The 22,025-nt window shown below is 38.8% G+C and overlaps 1 protein-coding gene across 3 annotated transcripts in view; it reads right to left on the reverse strand.

Moving 5' to 3' along the window:
* Nucleotides 1-22,025, reverse strand: part of sphkap (SPHK1 interactor, AKAP domain containing) — a 93,806-nt gene that overhangs the window by 22,244 nt on the left and 49,537 nt on the right. For 2 of the 3 annotated variants that reach the window (XM_088427511.1, XM_088427513.1), the window contains exons 3-4: nucleotides 5,413-5,515; nucleotides 3,304-3,414 (exon numbers count right to left, since the gene is read on the reverse strand). In XM_088427511.1, coding sequence (XP_088283637.1) covers nucleotides 3,304-3,414; nucleotides 5,413-5,515 — 214 coding nt within the window. Of the gene's footprint in view, nucleotides 1-3,303; nucleotides 3,415-5,412; nucleotides 5,516-8,262; nucleotides 8,514-22,025 lie in introns of those variants that run through there. The other variant, XM_088427512.1, reaches the window with a different exon arrangement.

Below are 22,025 nucleotides of genomic sequence, written 5' to 3' on the forward strand. Positions count from 1 at the left end.
AACATGAGTGACTGATTAAAGTTGACAACATCCTGCAGCCGGTGGTGGGTCAGGGAAAAACAGAAGATTGGAATAGATAGTTTTCATGTTTTATTAAGCTCATGCTCACTATTTTTGGAAAAAACGTGTTTTAACCAGTTATTGGAAAATTCGTCTGCAACACCAAAACTGAATTCATCAGTGCATCAAAAAAGATCAAACTAGAACAAACAAATCAACTCAATTGATGTATTTATTTTTATTCATAGCAGAGGCAGCTCGGAACATTTTTGAATGGCATTGTTTCGGCTGTGAAGTTGAGTTAGTTTAGGAGTGAAAATCATTGAAATGTGCTATGTTAGGTACAAAGACTAAACAGTTTCTTTTATAATGCTTGCAACTTTTTAAACGAATATGATAGTGTTGGCTTCAAACAAACAGTAATTAAAGAAAACACAATCTCAGTGCAAATAGCTTTTCAACAAAGAGATCAAATGCAAACAATACAAGCCATAAAAGCAATTGTGCCAGTAAATGTATAGAGCCATTATTAACAGCAATCACATGAACGTTAGCAATGTTGTGTCACTACAAAGAAAACCGTTTATATTTAATATGGCTGTCGTTCCGGTACCACAAAAGTTAGTTTCACAATTTCTGACAGTTTTCTTTGTTTTGTCGTCTTTGCCTTTTTTTTTTTTTTTGCTTCTGTGCGCAGTTCAGTTTGTGAGTGAAAAGCAATCGTCTCAGAGTCGGTATCATCAATTGCATGACCCATTGGACTGATTAGTCTCAAAAAGTGTGAAAAGCCCAACAGAGAATTAAAGTGTCAAATTTTGAGAGTGATGCTGTGGCAGGATGGGTTGCATCTGTTTACGGTCACACTAAAAGGAATCCGATATAAATGAAACAAGTGATGATGGACTGAAAGGAAAAAAAATACAAACTGCGCTATTCTGTATATTCAAATTATGAAGGTGGGAGCATTCAAGGCATTTTGTTTTCTACTCACAGTAATGTCTGTCTAGTTTTGCATTGAATGACTAAACACACAATTTCGCTTCACGAAAAGTAGTGGTGTGCAGCCCTCCTGAGCTTTACAAATGACAAGTTCAAATTTAAAGAGACTCCAGCTTGCTAAGTATCCAACTGCACAGGTCTTGTTTGCTTTTTTATTATGCCAGTGCGGTACAGTTATGAGAAAACGGGAAAAAAATGTAACTCAAAATGGCATTCACTTTGCAACGCATTCACATGCAAGCCCAAGTCTTATTTTAGACTCTAAAAAAAGTGAGCAACTCGATTTCACCCCAAGACAACGAAATAGTCTTATCCAGTTATTGCTAATGTGAGGGTCTGAATTTTAAAGACTACATTTCATATCTCATTATGAGAGACAGTGGTCTTTCTCTCTTAACAGCTATTTAAATAGTTGTTTTCCTTTATTTCATTATACCGCTTTTGTATTGATTCCTTTTTGTTGCTTTGTATAATATTCATGTAGCTTGGTAGTTTAGCATTAGGGCTGAAACGACTTCTTGAAGAATTTGAGTTTCAAAGAAATTTAGTTAAAAAATGCTTGAGGCCTTTTTTTTTTTCACCCACTTATTTAGTGTACAAAAAAAAATCAGGCCAATCGCAGCAATAATTTTCAATGCTCTGCATGAGAGCCAACACAGGAAGAAGGTAAACTGCTAAATATACTTTCATTTACCCAAAAATATACGGACACAAATGCTCATCTATTTTGACCAAAACAAACAATAATTACTATACATATTCATGAATTTTTAAAAAAATAAAATAAAACGAGACGGATGACGCCACAGTCCTTGAGAGGAGGCAGGGGGTTTGCCTTATTGGTAATTTTTCTTCTGGATAAACAAAACAAAAAAACAACACCTTTTTATTGTACTTTTTTTTTCAAACCACAGCATGATATATTTTTTATAACAACAAAAAAACCTCTGTATATGGTTGTTTTTCCCCCACCTTCCCAAAGAACACCGATATGGGATGAAATCTCATACAAAGAGATCTTGCAAGATTAGAACACAACGATATTTCGCTTCCCTGCACAGCATGAGATCTACATTCTTTTGACTGTTTCTTGGCTTGTCGAGCTAGAAGTGCACGGGAGTACACAGGAGAATAGGGCTGAAACAAGTCCTCAAGCAATAGGAGGGTATCCGTGGCAACAAAATGTACCTCAAGCAAATTTTTAAACCCAAGTACACGTCAGGAAAAATAAGTCAAGCCAGTTGCAGCAACAATGTTTAATCCTCTGCATGACAGTAAAACATGCTCCAAACACAATGAGAAAGGCAACTTCAAAATAAACCTTACCATGCCAATTTATAAACGGACCCCAATTATCACAAAACGCTTGCAAAAAAAGAAACAGAAGGATATTTTCACTACTCTGAGCATTTGTTTTAGAATTTATGTCCAACAGCCAATGCGAGTGGATTGTAAGTGAACGATGGCAGCCATTGTAAGTTTTTGAACTCAATGCAACAACATGAGTCCGCTCTGAACAAAAGAGAACCTTATCTACAATGTACATTAAAAAAGCTTTATCTAGCATGCATACTGTCAGTGCAGTGCTTCTCAATTATTTTTTGCAAAGCCCCCCCTCCCAGGCAAGAGACCACCCCACTTCCCACTGTGACTGTAAAAAATCTATAAAGTATACCTAAAATTGTATTTTGTTACTTTCTACACAATTTATACAGGTTACAGGTTAGTCTGAAACGGAAAAAAAAATAACTTAAAGTGCATCAAAATGCCCTAAAAAAATGGCAGTCCTTATTTAAACTTTTTGAACAACTGAACCGTTTGAAGCGAATGGAGATATTAAATCTAAAAATAATACTAAATGTAAAATGATTTGGAACATTTACACAGGAGCACCAATATCTTAAACAATTTACCATGAATAAATGGTATAAAACATTGTGATGTTTTTTTTTTCTAAATCACAATGATCGTTAATGTGATTTAAGAAAACAATGTTGTTGACAGCAATTTAAAAACGTTATAACTCCCGCAGAAACTTTGACAATGAGAGTGCCAACGCACCACCTGGTGCTATGACTGTGCAATTACGCTTAACATGGCAACATATGTTCCTCAGGGCGCCTCACTTATTTGAGTAGGACTGAACTAGTGGAACAGCAAATTGTAGTTTCCGCTAAGATCAAACTGTTGCCCTACTGTCATTTCAGGCTTCCGGAATTTGAGGATTCCATACTAAAAGTGACAAGGTTCATCTGTGTTGCCAAAAGGATGCACATGTTTCATCACCCACAGTCTGCTACTCACCATGGTGCAGCTGCCCTCTGTGTTGTCGTCCAGCAGGCCCAGTCTGCACAGAGCTTTGTCATTCCTCAGCCAATAGTCTGATGAGTCCAATACACTGTTACTGCACAGAATCTGCAAAACAATGAATCACCTCTGAGGCACAACACACAAACACGCCTTTGGTAGCACACATTGTTTTTTTTAACAGTTTCCCCTTGGGGTTAATGGGATCAATAGACCTCGAAAGGAACTTTGGTTCTTCAGAGCCCTCAATCAATAACCTTTCAGCTAAGCAGAGACTGCACATTGTATATGTAATCACAATGGTTATTATCTTATCTCGTGTCAATGAAGTCATGATAAAAGTTATATTTGTCAAGAAATGTCTATATCTATTATTTGGGAAAGCCACATAGGGACATTGTTTGTTTAGAACAGTTGACAGGTCACCAACATTCTTAAAACTGAGAGCTGCCTCACAAATATGAAGAGTGACCTGTTTAGTACACATAAATCTACAATTCATCCACAGGGCGGCATGGCTCTGAGGTAGAGTGGTCGTCTCCCAGCCGAAAGGTTGTGGCTTTGATCCCCCGACTGTCATGACTATGTCAAAGTGTCCTTGAGCAAGACACTGAACCCCTAATTGCTCCCGGTGCTGCGTCATCTGTAGGTAAATGACTAGTGTGAAGCGCTTTGAGTACCCAAGGTAGAAAAGCGCTATAAAAGTGAAAGTCCATTTACCATTTTGAAATAACTTCGGGTCTTTTTTCACAAGCAATATGGCAAGCAATATGGCATGGGCATGCACCATGATATTGACTGAACTAAACAAGACATTGATCTCACAAACAATGACTTCTAAGCTATGTAAGATGCTGACTGCCGCGTAAAGATAAGAAAAGTGAATTCAACAAAGATGCACTCATCATTATTGCGTTCTTAAGAGAGCTTGCACCTAGCAATTTTGTTTTCAGTCAACATAATTGTTAACGATGTTATGGAAAGCATTCTCATTTATATTTGGGGGTTTAGTTTTGACTTGATAATGTAATGTGTTACGGGGCTCTGTAACTGTAACAGCATTACAATAATGTAATTAGTAACTTGTTGTATTACATCATTATTGCATAAATGTAATATATAACTGTAACACATTAGTTTTGCATTGATTTACCCACAGCACTGTTAATAGGGGAGTAAAGAAATAGGAGAATACTTGAAAGTTGATTTTTTTTTAGCTGAAATTCTGAGCATTTGGAAAATTTTAGGGTTCAAAATAATCAATCGAGTTTAAAAAAAATACGGATTAATTTGGCAATCGATCAATTGTAACTAACCAAATATAATAGATTGTTTTCCTGTGAAATTTAGTGTTTTGTTGGTAGAAAAGTAAAAGAAAAACAAAGCGCAGCCAAAATAATACAACTTACTGAAGTGGTCCAGCAAACCAAGTGTTTGTTTGAAATGTATTTATTTGAAAAGCAACTAACCCAAACCCTGCAAATATTATGCATACATTGCTTGTTCTCACTGTGTATTTTTAGTGTCATACCAAGCCCCCTGATGATTGCACCCTCAGGAGTGGACCATCTGTGCAGACCCTTAGCGAGGTAATGGTGACATCGGCGAGACTGATCTTAATGAAGACAATCACATATAAAACCTGCAGCCCAGTGATGAGACACACATCACCTTGCTCTCAAAAGAGCATTCAATCGCAGGGCAGTTAAGATGTGAGTTACAGGCCAATACGCGCAGCGAGCATTCGTGTAACTGCACACGAATGTAGCGAGTAAGACACAACTTAACTCACACACTTGAAAGGGAAATTCAATTTAGCGTTCACTCTAAGTCCAATAATCTGTTCTAGTTCTCCCTTTCTCCTTGCAGGAGGGAAACGATAAATCCACAGGGCTGTCCGGAAAGCCCGGCAGCTGCTCTTATTGCGCAACCCGAGGTTGTCACATGCACCCAAAGGAAGAAATGAAAAGGTGTACATCAAACAGAGCAAATGGCACAAAACTGTGATACACATTTCGGGAAGAAAGACAGTTAAAACGCTCCACTGACAGTATTTCAAGGATGTATTATTTTCCTCCATGACTCTTGCTTTTTTTTTCCCCTTACCTTTTTACAAGCACTGATGGTGGAGGCCACTGTGCTCTCTGTGCTGCCTCCATCTACTTCTGCAGACTCAGGGTCCTCAAACATTGCAGATGATTGAAAGTTACTGAAAGACAGAAAAGGGCACTCTTTGTCAGAGGAAATTCTTGTCAAATATTCAACACCCTACTTTAGATAACGTCTCGAATCACAAGCATAATTTAGCGTGGCACTGACTTGAGCAGCAAACTGCCTGCCGCTTGTGTTTAAAGTCACACTTGACAAGCTGAGAAATGCAAGTTGGACTTATACAAGATTTAGGAGTTCTGATTGTGGGCAAGCAGGTCCAAAGGAAAGACGTAGTCAGACTTTCAGCCCACCAAGACAAAATCTGATTGTTGTTACGTTGTCCTAATGAGCTCGGGGACTGCAAACATGTGTAATGATCACAAAGCTTTAAACCAATGAATAGCAATAAGGCATGTGTTCTCTGTTAATGTGTGGTGATATTTGTCCTCGAACATCCCTCCTCCCACCTGTATTTTGGGCTCTTGTTTTGATCAAGACGCTTCTGGGCTGTTAAAATAATTGTAAATATAGTGAGAACACATTTACTACGATCAACTGCTTGCAATTAAGAAATGCTTTGTCGTGAGAATGAATGCACTGTTTGCAATGAAAAGAATATTTCGTTGTGAGAAAGTAGCCGAAGATTTCACCATGGGAAAGCCAGCTCAGACCAGCCTGCTCAGGCTCAACCACAGACAGATATCACTTCACTTGTTATCATCAACATATCTTGCAGAATGTCTTGCGACACAGATGTTTTATCACACATGCGCTAACCTTCTACTCACATGCACACATATAGAAGAACAAGTACACTGTGTTTTTCTCCCCCCCGGGGTGGGGGGGCGGGGGGTGTCATATAACCAGGGAGAGTGTTTGGAGGGGCTGCTAAACAACGTCGCAGAATTGTACTTGTGCAGTCCTTCTTCGTTCTCCTCATGCATGAGCTGAAAAGAATTTTTTGTGTATCGTTTCTTAAAAATGTCTAACCTGACATAGACGGAGAACATTTTCAGAGGGCGTGTGACTGTAATTACCGCAGTAAATGTGTTTCCCGTGCCAATGCAAATTGAATTGACATGCGGCTATTCTGATTATGGTGCATCAAAAAAAATTTCAAATGTTTCCACATACCCCCCACAATGTGCTCATGCACTAGTCACTGCTGCATGGTGCATTAAATACATATATAGATGGTTTAAAAGTCTTGTCAATGTATATATCGTGTGTCAGCTGTCCACCACGAGTGCAGTACTTGTTTCCATTTCTTTTTGCAAAATCTTGCTTATAATACTGCGACTCAAAGAAACATGCATATGGAGACTCCAAAGACGAACTTATTCGATGTACAAAATTAAGAAGTCCATCGCACATCCTATAAAATTGGCTTCATGGTCACTTTGCCAGGCTAAAATCGGGACTGAGGACTCAAAAAAGCAAAATGTGCAATGTTCATGCCATCGTGAGTATTTTATATGTCAAACGGCAGCTTTATAGCAACAGAACAACCAAAGCTTGTTTGCAGTGACACTGACGTGGCTCAATTGGAGTATGGAATAATATACGAATGACTTGAAAAGAGAGCTGGTGTGCCTTCCTGCAACTCCCATATTTCAAAGTTAATTAAAAGCTTTTCCCTTTAAAAGCCTGAGGATCACCACGAACTATCTATTCCATCTTAATGAACATTGCCTAGAGTAAACAATGGTGTCAGGGGAAAAGTGAGTAAGCTGGGAATGGAGGGACAAGCCGATATATGGGAGATAAGTGGATCTGATGGGATATTAAGTGCTATCTTCAAGGTTCACGTCAAAACACCTGACAACAAGAGTGCACCATTTTACCAAGATCGGTGTTAGAATCTCTAACTATGCCAAAGACAAGGTGTCATGTCTGCAATTGATATTTTACACAGGGGCGATATGCAGTTGGTGTTTGCTTTCTTATCTGTGTTTTCTGTACTAAGGAGCATACAAGGATGATTTTTGTGGGTGGAGGATTTTTTAACTTCCTATTGTTTTCCTGGTCCTGATGTCTTAAACAAAGAACGCAGCTCTTTTTGTGCCTTCTTCGTCTTTCGAAAAGACAACAGAGTGTGTGTCAATTTTCCCCGTTTTCCCATGAGGCACTTCTATCGACTCCTACAAACTTTGCCTGGTAACAAGTGGGCAAACGTGACGTAAACAGGAAAAACTCTCAGTCCTGTGAGCCCAACAATTTTCACTTGCAAAGTTTAATAATTCATAGAAGATGAAAAGTATCCATTCATTGTATTTGTGTCAGGTATGTCATGTGGAAAAGACACAATTGAACACTTTTACAAGGTCAGCCCTTGTCGCCATTATTAAAACATTTTGTTGGGAGCAGCAGATTCACGGTAGACAATATGCTGACATTTTATTTATATAACTGAACCAGCCACCCTGCATGAATTCTCCATTTGAATATGGAGCCTAAACTAAACAAGCAATATGTTAAAAAATAAAATACAAAACATAAATTAAGGTTAATATGTAGTCTAAATAACTGAGAAGGAACACTTCTGCTACTGGAGCAGCTCTATCACACCATTGTAGGTGCTTCAGTGATGCTGCCTTCAAACACTTTGCATCATCATATTAGACATAACACGCAGAGAATGGGATTCAAAAGACTTCTTCCTAGTTTTAACGTCAATTAGGCGCCATTCGCGTCATTAATGAGAATACCACCGTTAATGCGACGTAATACTGCACCGTGGAAGTCGTGCCAGTTAATAGTCCGCATTCTTGCATATTCCCCCCTCAAGAAAAGAATCTATATTACCTTGGTGTTTTCAGAAGGCACTTTCCATCTGTCATGGTGTCCAAACGTGCAAAGCGTCCTGCATTGGTGAGAATATTTCCTCGGAGAGATTGAGCAAAATGCACAGCGGAGAGCGCCAAAGCGTGTCGGTGCCCGGGTCACTCTCCGGTCCACATGCGCGTCCCCGAGCGTCAAAGAAGTGAAAGTGTGAATCCCGTACAGCCTGGTAACAGACCGAGCCCGGCAGTGTCCGCTGCACTAGTGATGTTTTACCATCACACTAAGTGCACGCGAGCAAGTCAACACACGCGCCCTCGCGCACGCGTTACGGCTCCGAGAGTGCGCGCGCACCTTAACGCGCGCGCACGAGTTGCTGAAAGACCAACAGCCGTTACGGATGACCTTTAAATGGGTCGATTGTAAAGACTAACGTACCATTGTGTTTTAAGAGTCATTGACGGATTCAGAGTAAAATATTATATAGGTAATTTACAGAGAGGAAATGTAGACTACCCTCTTTATTTTATTAACTTATGGTATGTGTTACTGCCAGGGACCCTCATAAAAGGGGCAATGGATAAGCAAATATATTTTAAAGCAAATATCTCTTAATTAATAATGAACACAAAATATCAAATGTTGAGTAACACTTCCATTCATTAAAAAAAAAAAAACAATATAATTTGTTAGCATGCTCAAAACAAACAATTGCCTCAGAGAGTGTGCCGTATTTAATGGGGATACACAAAAACGAAGTAATTTAATGTGGCGACAGAGACGCCACCCCAACATTTCGACAGCTTCCAACCACAAACATTTCAAATCTGGATAAAATAACTCCTTTTATTTTTTTTCTTTTTCTTTCCTTCAAACTGACTGACTTAAGATCTCACAAACATATAGGACTAATAAAAGAGGGAGGACATTAATATGGAAGACTCTGAACCAAGGAGCATGACTGATAACAGATTAAGCAAAGGAAGATACTCATCATCCCTGGGAATTTTTGAGATAGGTATTAATGTTGTCAGCTCAAAAAAATTATTTGCGACAAATGGATTCTCCATGCCAATTAAAAAAACACCAGCTTCTCCTTCAATCATATTTAAATTAGCCATTTTGTTAGATTGTTGTTATTTCTCATCCACGATCTGTTGTTCATTTGTTCATACTTAAATAAACTGTCAGAATGCCAAATTATCCATTCAAGCATTGTACAGAAAAAAATGTGAATTTATTTGTTTGTATTTACTTCTCTTTACGAATATGCCTTCATGTGAAACTAGTCTGGCACTAGCACGCCCAATTTGAAAATCACTTTCATTCAAGCGTGTGGAAATGTTTATTGATTCATATAATAGTAATATGCTATGAGAAATTATTTCATCTCATGTATCGTGTTTGTGGAAACCCTGCGATAGCCATGCACTAGTAAATATTATTTTTCTGTGCTGTTATGTAGCTACTCGAAAGCCAAATATTCTCGCTTCTTAATGGGAAAACCAATGAGCAATGTCCATCAAAATTAACATGTTGGTGCACTCATGGCATATTTGATCATGCCACCAACTCATTATGATGCATTGAAGAAAAGTCAGGAATGTACATCATTCATATCCATCTAATGTATTAAGGTATACTGTAATGTGTTTTACTCCTGCCTGTGTCAATAGCCTGTCTTGAAGTAAACATTGTCTCATCAATTAGAGAATGAAACAAACTTGATAAAAGTTATGCACACGACAACGTAATAATCGCAGCGGAATAAATGCTAATTCAAGAAATGTGTTAATGGCCAGTCCATCACCATTAGGGTGACCAGATTTTCAAAAGTAAAAAATCTTTGACAAGTTTGCTGAAAATGAGAAATGCTATTCTCAGCCGTTCTACTATGTGAATGGAAATTGAACGCAGCTCCAGTCATGGGAGTAAAGTTCTTATCCACACAGCTACTGATCATTGAATATGAGCACTTTTATTTGTTTGCAAAACCTAGTTCATGAAACTGAACATGAGTTGGCACAGCATATCTGGCTGCCCCACACTGGCAACACACTACCATGAAGCTTAATTCGTCATGGTCTGACTTCATTTCCCATGATTTGTCGGCATGAAAGTAACAAGTTCTAATCCTGTAAGACATAAATGTGAAAGTAAACAGTTTGAATTTCTTTTTAATGGGTTCATCATATGAATAGCTATGACAACTCTGTGATTGACATACGTATGGCCCAAACGACTGGCTTACTGGACTTAAAAACAAACAAACAGACAAACAAAACAACGGGGTTGATTAATCTGTTGGACTATTGCAGTTAAAACAGGACATCTGGTCACCCTAACCAATATCCAACAGTTATTAATTTTGTTACTCTATAGTTGCATGGCTTTGATAAAGACCGATTATTTTCATTGAGTTGCATGTAACAAATCAGGTTTTTTTTCAGTGAAATACCCTGGAAAGCCACCTGGCTTGTTAACGCTCACTGATGTAGCAAGCATATAAAAGGAGTGATCTCTCATCATGACCCATCATCACCTTAAGAAGTGACCTTCATCAAATATTGCACAAATCTCTCACCTGCAGTGTCTAAAAATAAGTTGATCTGTGTGGGAGTTAGAGCATGAGCAGACTGGATTAGTGCAAAACCAGAGTATTCGTTGTAATTTCTTTGACAATTTGGGTCCAATTTCATGTGGTTTAAGAGATTTGGAAAAACAACTAATGAGCACAAAATAAATCTCACTTAGAGGTTTATCTAACATGTGTCATTACATGCAGATTTACATCATCATGATGTCATGATTTGTTTTTGAATGACTGACTTGGAGCTTTGTCAGATAGACTGCTGCTGATTTTTTCTTTTTTGTGAAAAAAAAAAACAAAAAAAACAATGGATGGATGACAGGTTATATATCCTGATATGACATCCGAAGGGATGAAAGCGTTATGCCACCAATGACAGATGTGAATGAGGGTCCCACTGACAGGTGTTGAAGTGCTAAGCTTTCTGCCCACACGAGTAGCAGTAGTTGCCTTTGTTTCTTGCAAAAAAACTCAGCGTGGCGCTTTAAGCACTCGAGTTGGAATCACAACAGCATTATGATATAAAGGCTCCGAACTGAAGGAAACTTAAGAGTCGCATAGCAACAGTGACTATTCTAAAGCTATTCCCAAATAGAAAAGAGATAAGCAAATATTGGTGAATCAATACAATCCTAATTGCTTTTTGAGGGTGATTCATGTATTTGCATATGAACACACACATATTTATTTCCCCTTTATTCTGTTTCTCTTAATCGTGTCCCCTCTCTCATCACCCTCTTTTCTGCACTATATGCGTCTTAATCCAAAGGCTTTTCAAAGGCAAGAGCTAATCCATCGCGCACTTTCTTGAAATAAAAGCTAGAAGGACAATTAAAGTGGAGATGAAAGTCCAGAACATCTGAGGGAGCCGGAAGGTTTTTTTTTTTCAAGAAACAAGGAAGAATCAGCAGTAAAGTAAAACAGTCAACATCTTGTCAGTGTCAGACTATTTTTAAATGGTTATATGCAAATATGAAAACCCATCAAGAGAAAGCAGAAAAGTCAGACAGACGAAAGGATGCGCTCAGGAATTTGAGTGGTTGTGTCATGACAAAGATATTTATAGAACATCAAAAGAGCAAAGGGTGCGATGTGCTCGCGGGTCTGTGAATTCTCTGGATTGGTCAATGAATAAATAAAACGCCGGTTTGAGTGAGTTTGTATGTAACAGCTTCCGTTTACATTTTTTGTAACGGTCTTGAGCAGTCATGAAAGTAACATGCGAGTATTAAGTTATCAAGGCTCATTTTTTAAATGATGCAAATTTTTAGAACGTGGCCTCTTTTAATTTGTAAATAGTATTTGGAAAATGTCAAAAGCAAGCATTTATTTGGGACTATTTCTTTTTATAGCCACAAATTGAAACACATTCAAAGACCCGAACCCTAACACAATGGTAAACCCAACGTCTTTGCCAGACAAATAGTCAAAGGAAATAGATGAAAAAATTGTGACTACAAATTTTATATTTTGAGGTGGTACAGTTCATACATTCTGACTAAATTTTAGGGGGTAAAAAACTTCTTCAGAAATGTCTACATGACTGCAGCTCATTACAGCAAAGACCAAGGTGCTCTCCTCTAGGGAGGGTAACAAAGGTGCACCCCTTCATCCTGAGTGACACAGCCCTAGTCCTAGCCCTGAGTGTCGAAACCTACCGCTATTTGGGGACCAGATAACTGAGATAGACATGTGAAGCAGTCTTGCTCATGTTGCATTAGCACCCCTGCAAACCTGCCTTTGGGACAGCTAGGAGACTCTGGACAAAGAGTGAGGTCCACAAGGCCACTGTGAGGATGAGTCTACTCTACAATTAAACCCTGCAAATGAGGATGAAAGAGAGAGCGAGAGAGAGGGTGAGAGCGGAGAGAGAGAGAGAGAGAGAGAGAGAGAGAGAGAGAGAGAGAGAGAGAGAGAGATGCGGGAGCAATACACTTTTGATGATGTTGCAAAGAAATTGTTTTGAAAAGAAACTGCAAACACCAAGTCGGATTATTTTAGAAACCTTAAATTGAGGCTGTTTTCTAAAAAAAGGAGTCTAGGAAAAACAGAGTCTGTTGAAATGAGTAAGCTTGTTTCCAAGAAGGAGATGAGCAAAAGCAAATCCAGGTTTCAATCGTTGAAATTAGCATTTCCATTTATGAACTTTGATGGCTTCTTTTTCTTTTTTCTCGTTTCAAAATATTTTGGTCATAAGTTTTTACTTAAATGGTGCCAGGGAACTATGTCTTTCTCTTACAAAATGCTAGAAAATTGATGGTAGATTGTGACTTCAGTGTTACTCACATGACAGAGTCAACTATCTGGTTTAGCTGTGTAATTTGCAATATTTGCAGTCACATGTTAGTAGGTGGAGAGAAGGTTAAGACCTTCTTTCACCCACATGAATCATGACGTTAACATGAAGACACAAGGACACACTTAATAACAGTTGGCGCTGCTGCAAGCAATCCATGCAAGGAACTTTCTGTGAAGGCTTTCACCTAATGGCTTCTGGTCAATGCTTCTCTTGCTAAATATGAGCCTGTGTGTGTGTGCGTGTGAGTGTGTGTGCGTGAATGTCTGTGTAAGTTGACAACTTCTGTTCAGGCATACTGTATGCTTGCTTCTTTAAATAAATGTGGCCTCTTTTTCAAGGGGACAGTGAAATCCCAACAGATTACTGCAATAATTACTAAAACGTGAGATTAAGAGGTTTTGGATTTAAAACATATAATCATGCAGTACTTTATGTAGTCACGAGCTGTAAGCAGGTTAGTAGGTTAACAAGGTTTGATGTAATTGATTTGGATTGTTCTTGCAAAGCTTCGGTGTAAAGAAAAAAAAAGTATTGATGATAATTATGTGAGGGCCAGCATATTGGCAAAAATTCAGAGGTTGCGAGATCACTTCTGGGGCTGGCCTACCTGTGTGGAGCTTGCATCTCCCTTTGCCTGTGTGCGTTTACTCCCAGATTCCAAACAACCGGACACTTTAAATTGTCCTTTGGTGCGTTTGTGAGACTGAATGTTTTTCGTCTTTGTGTGCTCTGTGATTGGCTCGTCTCCCAGTTCCGGGTCTATCCCGCCCGCTGCTTGACGACAGCTAGGATAGGCTCCAGCGACCCTTGTGAGGATAAGTGCTTCATATCATAGATGTATAGTTATGTGCCTCAGGGCCTTCAAGACCTTCTCAGAGGGCCTAATGTTCAACAAAAGCATTGACCTGCATTTAAAACTGTTTATATTTGTAAAGCATTGTATACATTTCCAACAGACTTGTGTCTTCATTTATTAGCATGTGAATTGGCTGTGCAGTCTTGTGTCATTTGTGCATAATCAACATTATTATTTGTCCAATCAGATTGTGTGTTGCTATACCAGCGCAAATCTCTCTAGGTCTTCAGACTCAGATTTTCAGGCTCCGTATAATTGATAAAACATGAAATATTTATTTTTTGTTTTTTGTTTTTTTCTGGGGGGTATTTGTACTAATCAGATTTCAATTTCCAAAGGAACCATTAAAATGTTATGTTAATATATTTGTTTTCAATACCAACTGACAATTTAAAAGCAATCATGTGAAGTCAGTTGCGTGCTCCCCAATCCTTCACACTGCCATTGCTGGGGCAAAGCTCAGAGCCCTTGCATGCTTCCTGAGTCCTTGGTGGGCGATGCTTGATCATACCCTCAGCTGCTGCCCAAAAGCACCGGGAGATGGTTGCTATTGTTGGCACCACGGCCGGGTTCTGAAGACAGTCGCTGACCCCATCTGTTCAGCCATCGACACAGCCAAGCAAAAGTAGAAAGCAGCCAAGTATTTCATCCACTTTATCAAGGCTGGAGAGAAGCACCGGGCACAGCAAAGCAGAAAGCAACGAATGGCCTCGGCAATAGCCCAAAACTGGACTCATGGCTGTTTTGGAGAAGTAGCTGCCGATCCCAGAAACCATCAGAAAAACATCCTTGAGACCACTCACGATCATCTTGTCAGAAGGAACAAGACAGGCGGCCACGCTGGAGCTCACTATTTCGGACATGAGAGGCAACAAAATGGGACGAGCCAAATATGTCCATCTGGAGGGACACGTGTCACCAACAGAAATCAACAACAAGGTTTAACAAATGCGAGACTCGTGCTAAAAAAAAATATCTGAATATACAATAAGGGCTTATATTCCTTTGCAAAAACGCTCTTCAACTCATTCTTCGAATGGCAAAGCAGGAGGATTTTGACACAATCAAAGTGAAATCCTTGAAACACATGCACAGTCATGATTTAACAACGGAGAGCATCTGTGATTATAAAGCTCCATATTTACCAGCAGACAGTCAATTCTTGGAAGCAATTTGAGATAATGGTCTTGTTAATCAGCATAATCACAACCCCCGCTCACCTTAGTTATTCTAGATTTATTTTTGTTTAACATTTCCATCTAGCTATCTCCCCACCTGTGCATTCAGCATAATGAAAGTTTATGATTACGGGATTTGATCATTATAAGTGTATGTAAAGGTCAATGGTGGTCAGAGTGATTAGTTGGTTTCTCTGTATCATCACTGATTAGCACAGTGAGTGGAGGCAGAGGCTTCCATCAGGATTCGTTTGGAAATAAAGCGAGGCAGCAAATGCAAATGCGTAGGAATATCTTTCTGATACAGGAAGATTGCGTTGATGAACAAATATTCCATACAGCTGCTAATCCATATTTAAATTCCCACTGCCCCCATCTAATGGATGTGATGTATGTGAGAATGAAGAGCACTTGTGTCTCCAGCAGGGGGTCGTTGTTGGGGACAGATTGTGATTCGGTTGACTGCTGAGAGGAAACCAGCAGGTTTGGCCGGAAGCGGCCAACATCCTTTGTACAAGCCAAGCCAGGTTCTGAGGATCTAGTTGTACAAAAGGCTGCAGACGGTTGGTGGTTGAATAAAGAGACCCAACAAATTTTATAAATGGAAATCTAATCAAATTCAGCTTTCGGATGTAGGCAGATATGTTGAAACTCTTTCGATATGGGTCGAGTCCACAGCCTTGATACTTAACTTGTCATCAGACTATAACAATCAATAATTTAGTTGTCATTTGTCTGTTCTATTTTATGTTCGCCTTCGGGAACGGACTGCAACATCACGCGACCCTGCAAGGGTCTGCAAATGAATGATGAAAATGAAATAAAACCGCATACGAAGGCCTGAATATCATTCTCGTTTAGGGACTAATTTCAATTTCAATTTTGTTGGTAAATGTTCTAAAGGCAGGTTTATTCTTTATTTTGATTCATTGAGATACCAACCACTTGAATGGAAGAAATAAGTCTAGTTATTTGATTAGGTTTTGTAACCTTGAATTATTAGATGTACCATTTATTGTGATTAAGTAAAATATCAGAGATATTTCAACTCCATCATTCTTCTTGATACAGTATAGATCAGCTTTTATAGATTGATAGGAAGCCCAAATTATTTATATAGTTGGAGTTATTTTCTATCTGAGTTTGAAAGTTCAGACTGAATTTGAATACACCACATGCATTGCATTCATAGTTAACGGCTACCTCTAATGCTAGAGAATTGTGCCGTGTCATACAATTGCGGCATAGTCAACTAACAGTTTCCACCTAGCGTACTTAATTCGTGTTTGGACATGATTGTTTTTTTTTATTGCCAGTATGTTGACATTGGTAATAAAAATGGAGTCACCAAGTCTTAAGCTGTTACCACTGCAATGCACACTAACTTCAAAATAAAAGCCTTTTATTGCTATTGACTCTTCTGTGTATCATTTGTTTTGTAGTTGGCCTCCACAACAAGCCGTTGGTTTATGGCGTGTGTTGTCTACCAAGCGACGCTCCTCACTTTCTCCTGTGTGAAATTCAGGCAGACGCTTGCAGGCATCTCAACATCCTTTTTTGGATATATTGTTTTGGTGTAATTATTTTTTGGTTCAAAACTAAAAATGCATTTTATTATGTTGGAACATTTTTGATGGCTAAACATTTGATACACCCTTAATTATGAGCATTGCAGAATTTGGTGAAAATGTTGAGTTCACATTAAAATCTTTGCTGGTTCAATAACCAATATACAGTGGGCCCCCGGGTTACGAACTTAATCCGTTCAGGCTACGCTCGTATCTCGAATTGCTCGTATAGCGGGCAATCCAAACCCATGTTAATTCGTGAATGCGTGCAACGCGCGCAGAAGCCTTAGGTAAAATCATCACGCTGTATACATATATTAATATTAAGTGACATAATCTACTGTACATTTGCATTAAATAATAAATACAAAGGTAAAATAACTTTTACCTTTGGAAAGACGTGACTTGTGCTGAGATAAGCAGAGATGAGCAGAGATGAATGCTCGAAGTCAATACGGTAAATCAGAAATGCTATTGGTCTTACAGTGTCAAAGTAACTTTTTCAGTCAGGGTTTTCTCTACTTCCTTCCATCCCAACCAGCTGTGCCATCAAGCTAGATAAAGGCGTTCGGCCAATAGCATATCGGCACTTCTGTGATTGACGTGTGACGCCGGCCAATAGCATCTCCGTGAGTGAGACCGGGTGACCTTAATCGACCAATAGCATATTGGCGTCTCCTTGACTGACTGATAATTATTCGCACTTTTTTTTTTAAACGGTTGGAATGTATTGACATCTTATTGATTAAAACACATTTAAACCTGTGACGATTTTTTTGTCCTGCAATCGGCACACTTAATTTCATGTCAGCTGTTTTTCCCGACGTGAATTGAGCTGGGTGGAGGCGGAGGGGAGGTTGAGTGTGTTGTATTTACTAGGCACCACACTTAAAGCTTGTTCGAGCGTCAGTTCGCCGTTGGTTACAACTCACAGAATTGCAAGAATGGCGCTGTCCCATGGCATGTCGGGAGGTCGCCGACTAACATGACATGCAGTTTTGTCAAGCAACCATTATATGGCACTGTGATACCACCCGTAAAAGGGTGCAGAGATCAACCTCTTGAGTTAATACGGCAACGCACATAGGCTATTGGTCTTACAGTGTTACAGTAACTCTTTCAGTCAGGGTGCAAATCACGGAGATACTAAAACATCATCCTCTTATTTCTTCCTTTACCGCTGCTAGTAATTTTAGAAGCTATGTCTAACAGATAAAGTTTGCAAAGTCTTCAAAACATTCCGTTTTTCACTCATTTTGTCTACTTCCTTCCATCCTGTCCCATCAAGCTAGATAAAGGCGTTCGGCCAATAGCATATCGGCATTTCTGTGATTGACGTGTGACGCCGGCCAATAGCATCTCCGTGAGTGAGACCGGGTGACCTTAATCGACCAATAGCATATTGGCGTCTCCTTGACTGACTGATAATTATTCACACTTTTTTTTAAACGGTTGGAATGTATTGACAATTAATTAAAAAAAAACACACATTTAAACCAATGACAATTCTTTGTCTTGCAATCGGCACATTTAATTTCATGTCAGCTGTTTTTCCCTTTAGCTGTACAAACACTACACTTAAATGGTAATATATATTTAGACACCGTGAGTGAGACAGTCAGTGTGAGGTTGTAAGACCAATAGCGTTCACGTTACCGCCATAAGTATCTGTTAATGATTGTAGATGACGCAACTGCTGAATATGTTGACGCATTTAGGCGAGAACATTTCTACATACTCAATGGCTGGTTTGTCGGAATGCTCGTAAGACGATAGGTTTGCTCGTAAGCGGAGGACAAAATTCTCCCTGATCCACGCTCGTAAGGCGAATTGTTCGCAAATCAGGGTGCTCGTAAGCCGGGGGCTGACTGTATATTGTTTTCCCTTTAAAGAAAAGCCAAAACCAAATCACTATATAAAACATTTGAAAATGAGAGGAAATAATAGTTCCTAAATGTAGTAATTTACCAATATCATAAGAAATGAAACAATTTTTTCATGTAATGCTTCCATGGAGGTTTGTATGAAAAAAAAAAGAAATATCATATTTTTCTTTCTTTGTTGAGCAAACATGCTGCCGGCGCTGATTGGGAACATGTTGTTCATCAATTTAAGTAATACAATGTAAAATCAACAAGATCGGGGTTGTGACTGAATGTGCACACTAATTTCTATGTATTGCACTGTTAAAATGTTCTGCTACTTTGTTTGAGTTTCCAAATGTCCTGATAGGATACATTTAGGGCACTGAGAATTACCCATAATTTACTTGGAAAAATAGTGTGCATCAATTGTCACTCATTGGGTTAATACAGGCCACAATGCATTTTGAAGAGTAAAAAGACTGCTGGTTTTCTCAGGCGCAAATGTAAAACTAAGACTAAAACATAATTTATTTTTTTAAGATTCATATTACAAAAGAAATACAATTGTTAAAATATAAGTATTTGTTTTATTTCATAATACATTGTCATAGATCTTGATGCGCCAGTGAATCGTGACAGGTGTTGTAGTAATTCATGCGTTGAGAAGAGAGTGAGCTAGTTGTTGGGATTGCCAACCAGTATGAGGCAACTAATTTGTAGTGTTACGTATGATATGACCCTATATAGTGAAGGAGGTGCTCTCGATTAAGAGGAAGCATTCGGATACAGCCCAAGGTTAACCAGCCGTTTGGCCAAAGTCAGCCGGGATAGGCTAGATCTCAGCTGTAAAGAAAATAGATGAGAAAGTAATGCTGAAATAATATGCATACAATGTCTTATGTTTGATTATCTACCTTTTTGACCTTGCAATGGTGAATGCATGACTAGTGTCAACATTATATAAGCATCCATTTTTCTCTTATAATGAAGTGGCTTGTTCACTTGGAGGCACAATCGACAGCGGCCTTTAGCTGTATGACTCCAGATAAAAGCGGCAACTGTGCCAACATGAAGTGAGGACTTAATTAACCTTCACGATGAACATGAAGAGCAAATGGACCAGGTGCTTTTACTCACAGCTCAATTACCAGCTCCTACAAGCAAGAGAATCAGTGAAAAGGTTGAGGCCATGCTTCATTTATGCCGTATGCATAATAACACTTTGAGGATTATTGTAAAACAAGATCTCATTTAAAGGTTAAATATCCCTAGGTAATTAGAAAATTCAAACATATGTCTAATTATTTATCTAATTTTATCTAATTTTATTTTTATTTATCTAATTTTATTTTTTTTCTAATTTTATATCTCGACTTGAGGATACTGCTGGAAATGTGAATTTCCCTACGGGGATGAATAAAGTATCTATCTATCTATCTATCTATCTATCTAATTAATGTAAAGACCGCTTCTGTAGTCGTGACGATGGAGGTGATAATATACCTGTACCACCTCCCAGTGAGTTAAGAGTCAAGATTCAAAAGTTTTATTGTCATATGCATAGCAATACCACACAATGAAATTCTTATTGTGTTCATTTCCCCGAGCAGACTACATTCCATAATCAAGCAAATAATAAGGTAGGCAATAAAACGTTAAAAAATAAAAGTTACACTTGATAGATCAAACGTTTCTAAGGTGCTCCACAGCTTTTGTGACAGTATTCTGGAGCTGAATTATGCACTTAAATAGACCACTGCGATGGTTACTGTAAAGCACTTTGAGCACCACAGGTAGAAAGGAGCAAGGTTAAAGTTAAAGTCCAAGTCCATATGTTTGAAATAAAAAAAATATATCCAACCTAAATGTTAAGACTACATCACGTGTAGAATAGTCATACTTTCCTTACTGGGGAGTTGGCAACACTGTTCTGTTTGAATGTGATATTTTTGAATGTTCCAAAATTTCAATTCACATTCCTAATCAATCTTTTTTTTTTTTTTTAATCAAGGTCAAACCAACACACATAGGAACAACACAAAACACAAAATAAATTTTCCACAAAAGGCTCAAATACAGGACTCAGAAAACAGAAATTCACAGAGACCAACTTGCCAGTGATGACCACCATGACCCAAAAACAAGTGAAAGAGAATAGGACACGAAAAGGACACGAAAAGCAAAACAAACTGATGAGACAACCAGGAACACATGGGCAAGAAAAGTGATGCAGGGAGCTGATTGATTGACACAACAGATTAACAACAGGTTGATGAGGACATGTGGACACAATCAAACTAACAAGACTAAGAACATGAACAAAACCCAACCAGCACAAGACAAGACAACATGAACTAATAATCGAACAGTGCCATTGGTCAAAATGTTGTGGCCAGGCTGTGCATCAACGTATTGGTTGTAGAGGAAAAGGGACAATGCAACCTTGAAGCCAGAAGGTAATTAAGGCCGATAAATAAATAAACACAGATGAAGAACTGCGGTCACGATGACGGTAATTGCAAAATCCAGCTCTTGATGGAAATCAGTTTGTACTCAATCAAATTAACTTACTATCTCCTATCTTGCCGCTTTAATACAAGGGTTTAGTGTTACAGCTGCCTTACACTCACAACAATGTCCCCGGTGGCCAACAAGGAATGAGTGATGATTGGTCTGGCATTGGCTAGGATTTCCAGTTTAAACATTCATGATGAAATGGAAAAGCCATGAATGGCGCGTGGCAGCTCTAAACACCCTGATAAATACTTGCTCTGCACAGAGCTAAATTTAGCACAGACTCATAACCTGTCCCCTAAGCCTGGTTTATCAGTGTCATTCATTAAAATCTGAGACAGGCTCAACATTACAGCGGCAGGGAAAAAAGGGCCTTTTCTGAGGCGCAGGAAGCATGAAACCACCGTCTGAGGATGGGAATGATACACATGAATAAGCCTGAGTTTGAATTTTAATCTCTGGGAAACATCTGTCCTTTGAGATGGAGAGAGCGCACATAAGCGGGTGCCGCTGACTCATTCTCTCCTCCTTTGCTTCATCACACATTCAGCCTCTTTTCTCACCTTTTGTTTTTGCACATTTCACCAATTTTTTTCATCCATTCCCATCTGTGAACGTGCATTTGTGTTCATTCAAGTGCTCGCTGGGTATACAAAATTCCTCACCCCTGTCAGGAAGAAATACAATAGGGATCCCTGTTTTGTTTGTAATATCATAACCATTTCCACTGGAGTTTGAAAATTCATACCTCTGAGAGGGCAAAAGCTTCATTTTCAACCTTTCATGCTTACATAGTTTCCTCTGAGACACAGGTCGCCAAGCTTTAGAAGAAAATCAAATGACTGGATACACGCTAACTAATTTGAAAAATAACTGTTTGGTTCATTCTTTCTGCTTTATTTTTTAAAATAAAAAAT

Source organism: Hippichthys cyanospilos, chromosome 11, assembly GCF_059441005.1.
Source record: "Hippichthys cyanospilos isolate Australia breed blue-spotted pipefish chromosome 11, RoL_Hcya_1.0, whole genome shotgun sequence".
Lineage (NCBI taxonomy): Eukaryota > Metazoa > Chordata > Actinopteri > Syngnathiformes > Syngnathidae > Hippichthys > Hippichthys cyanospilos.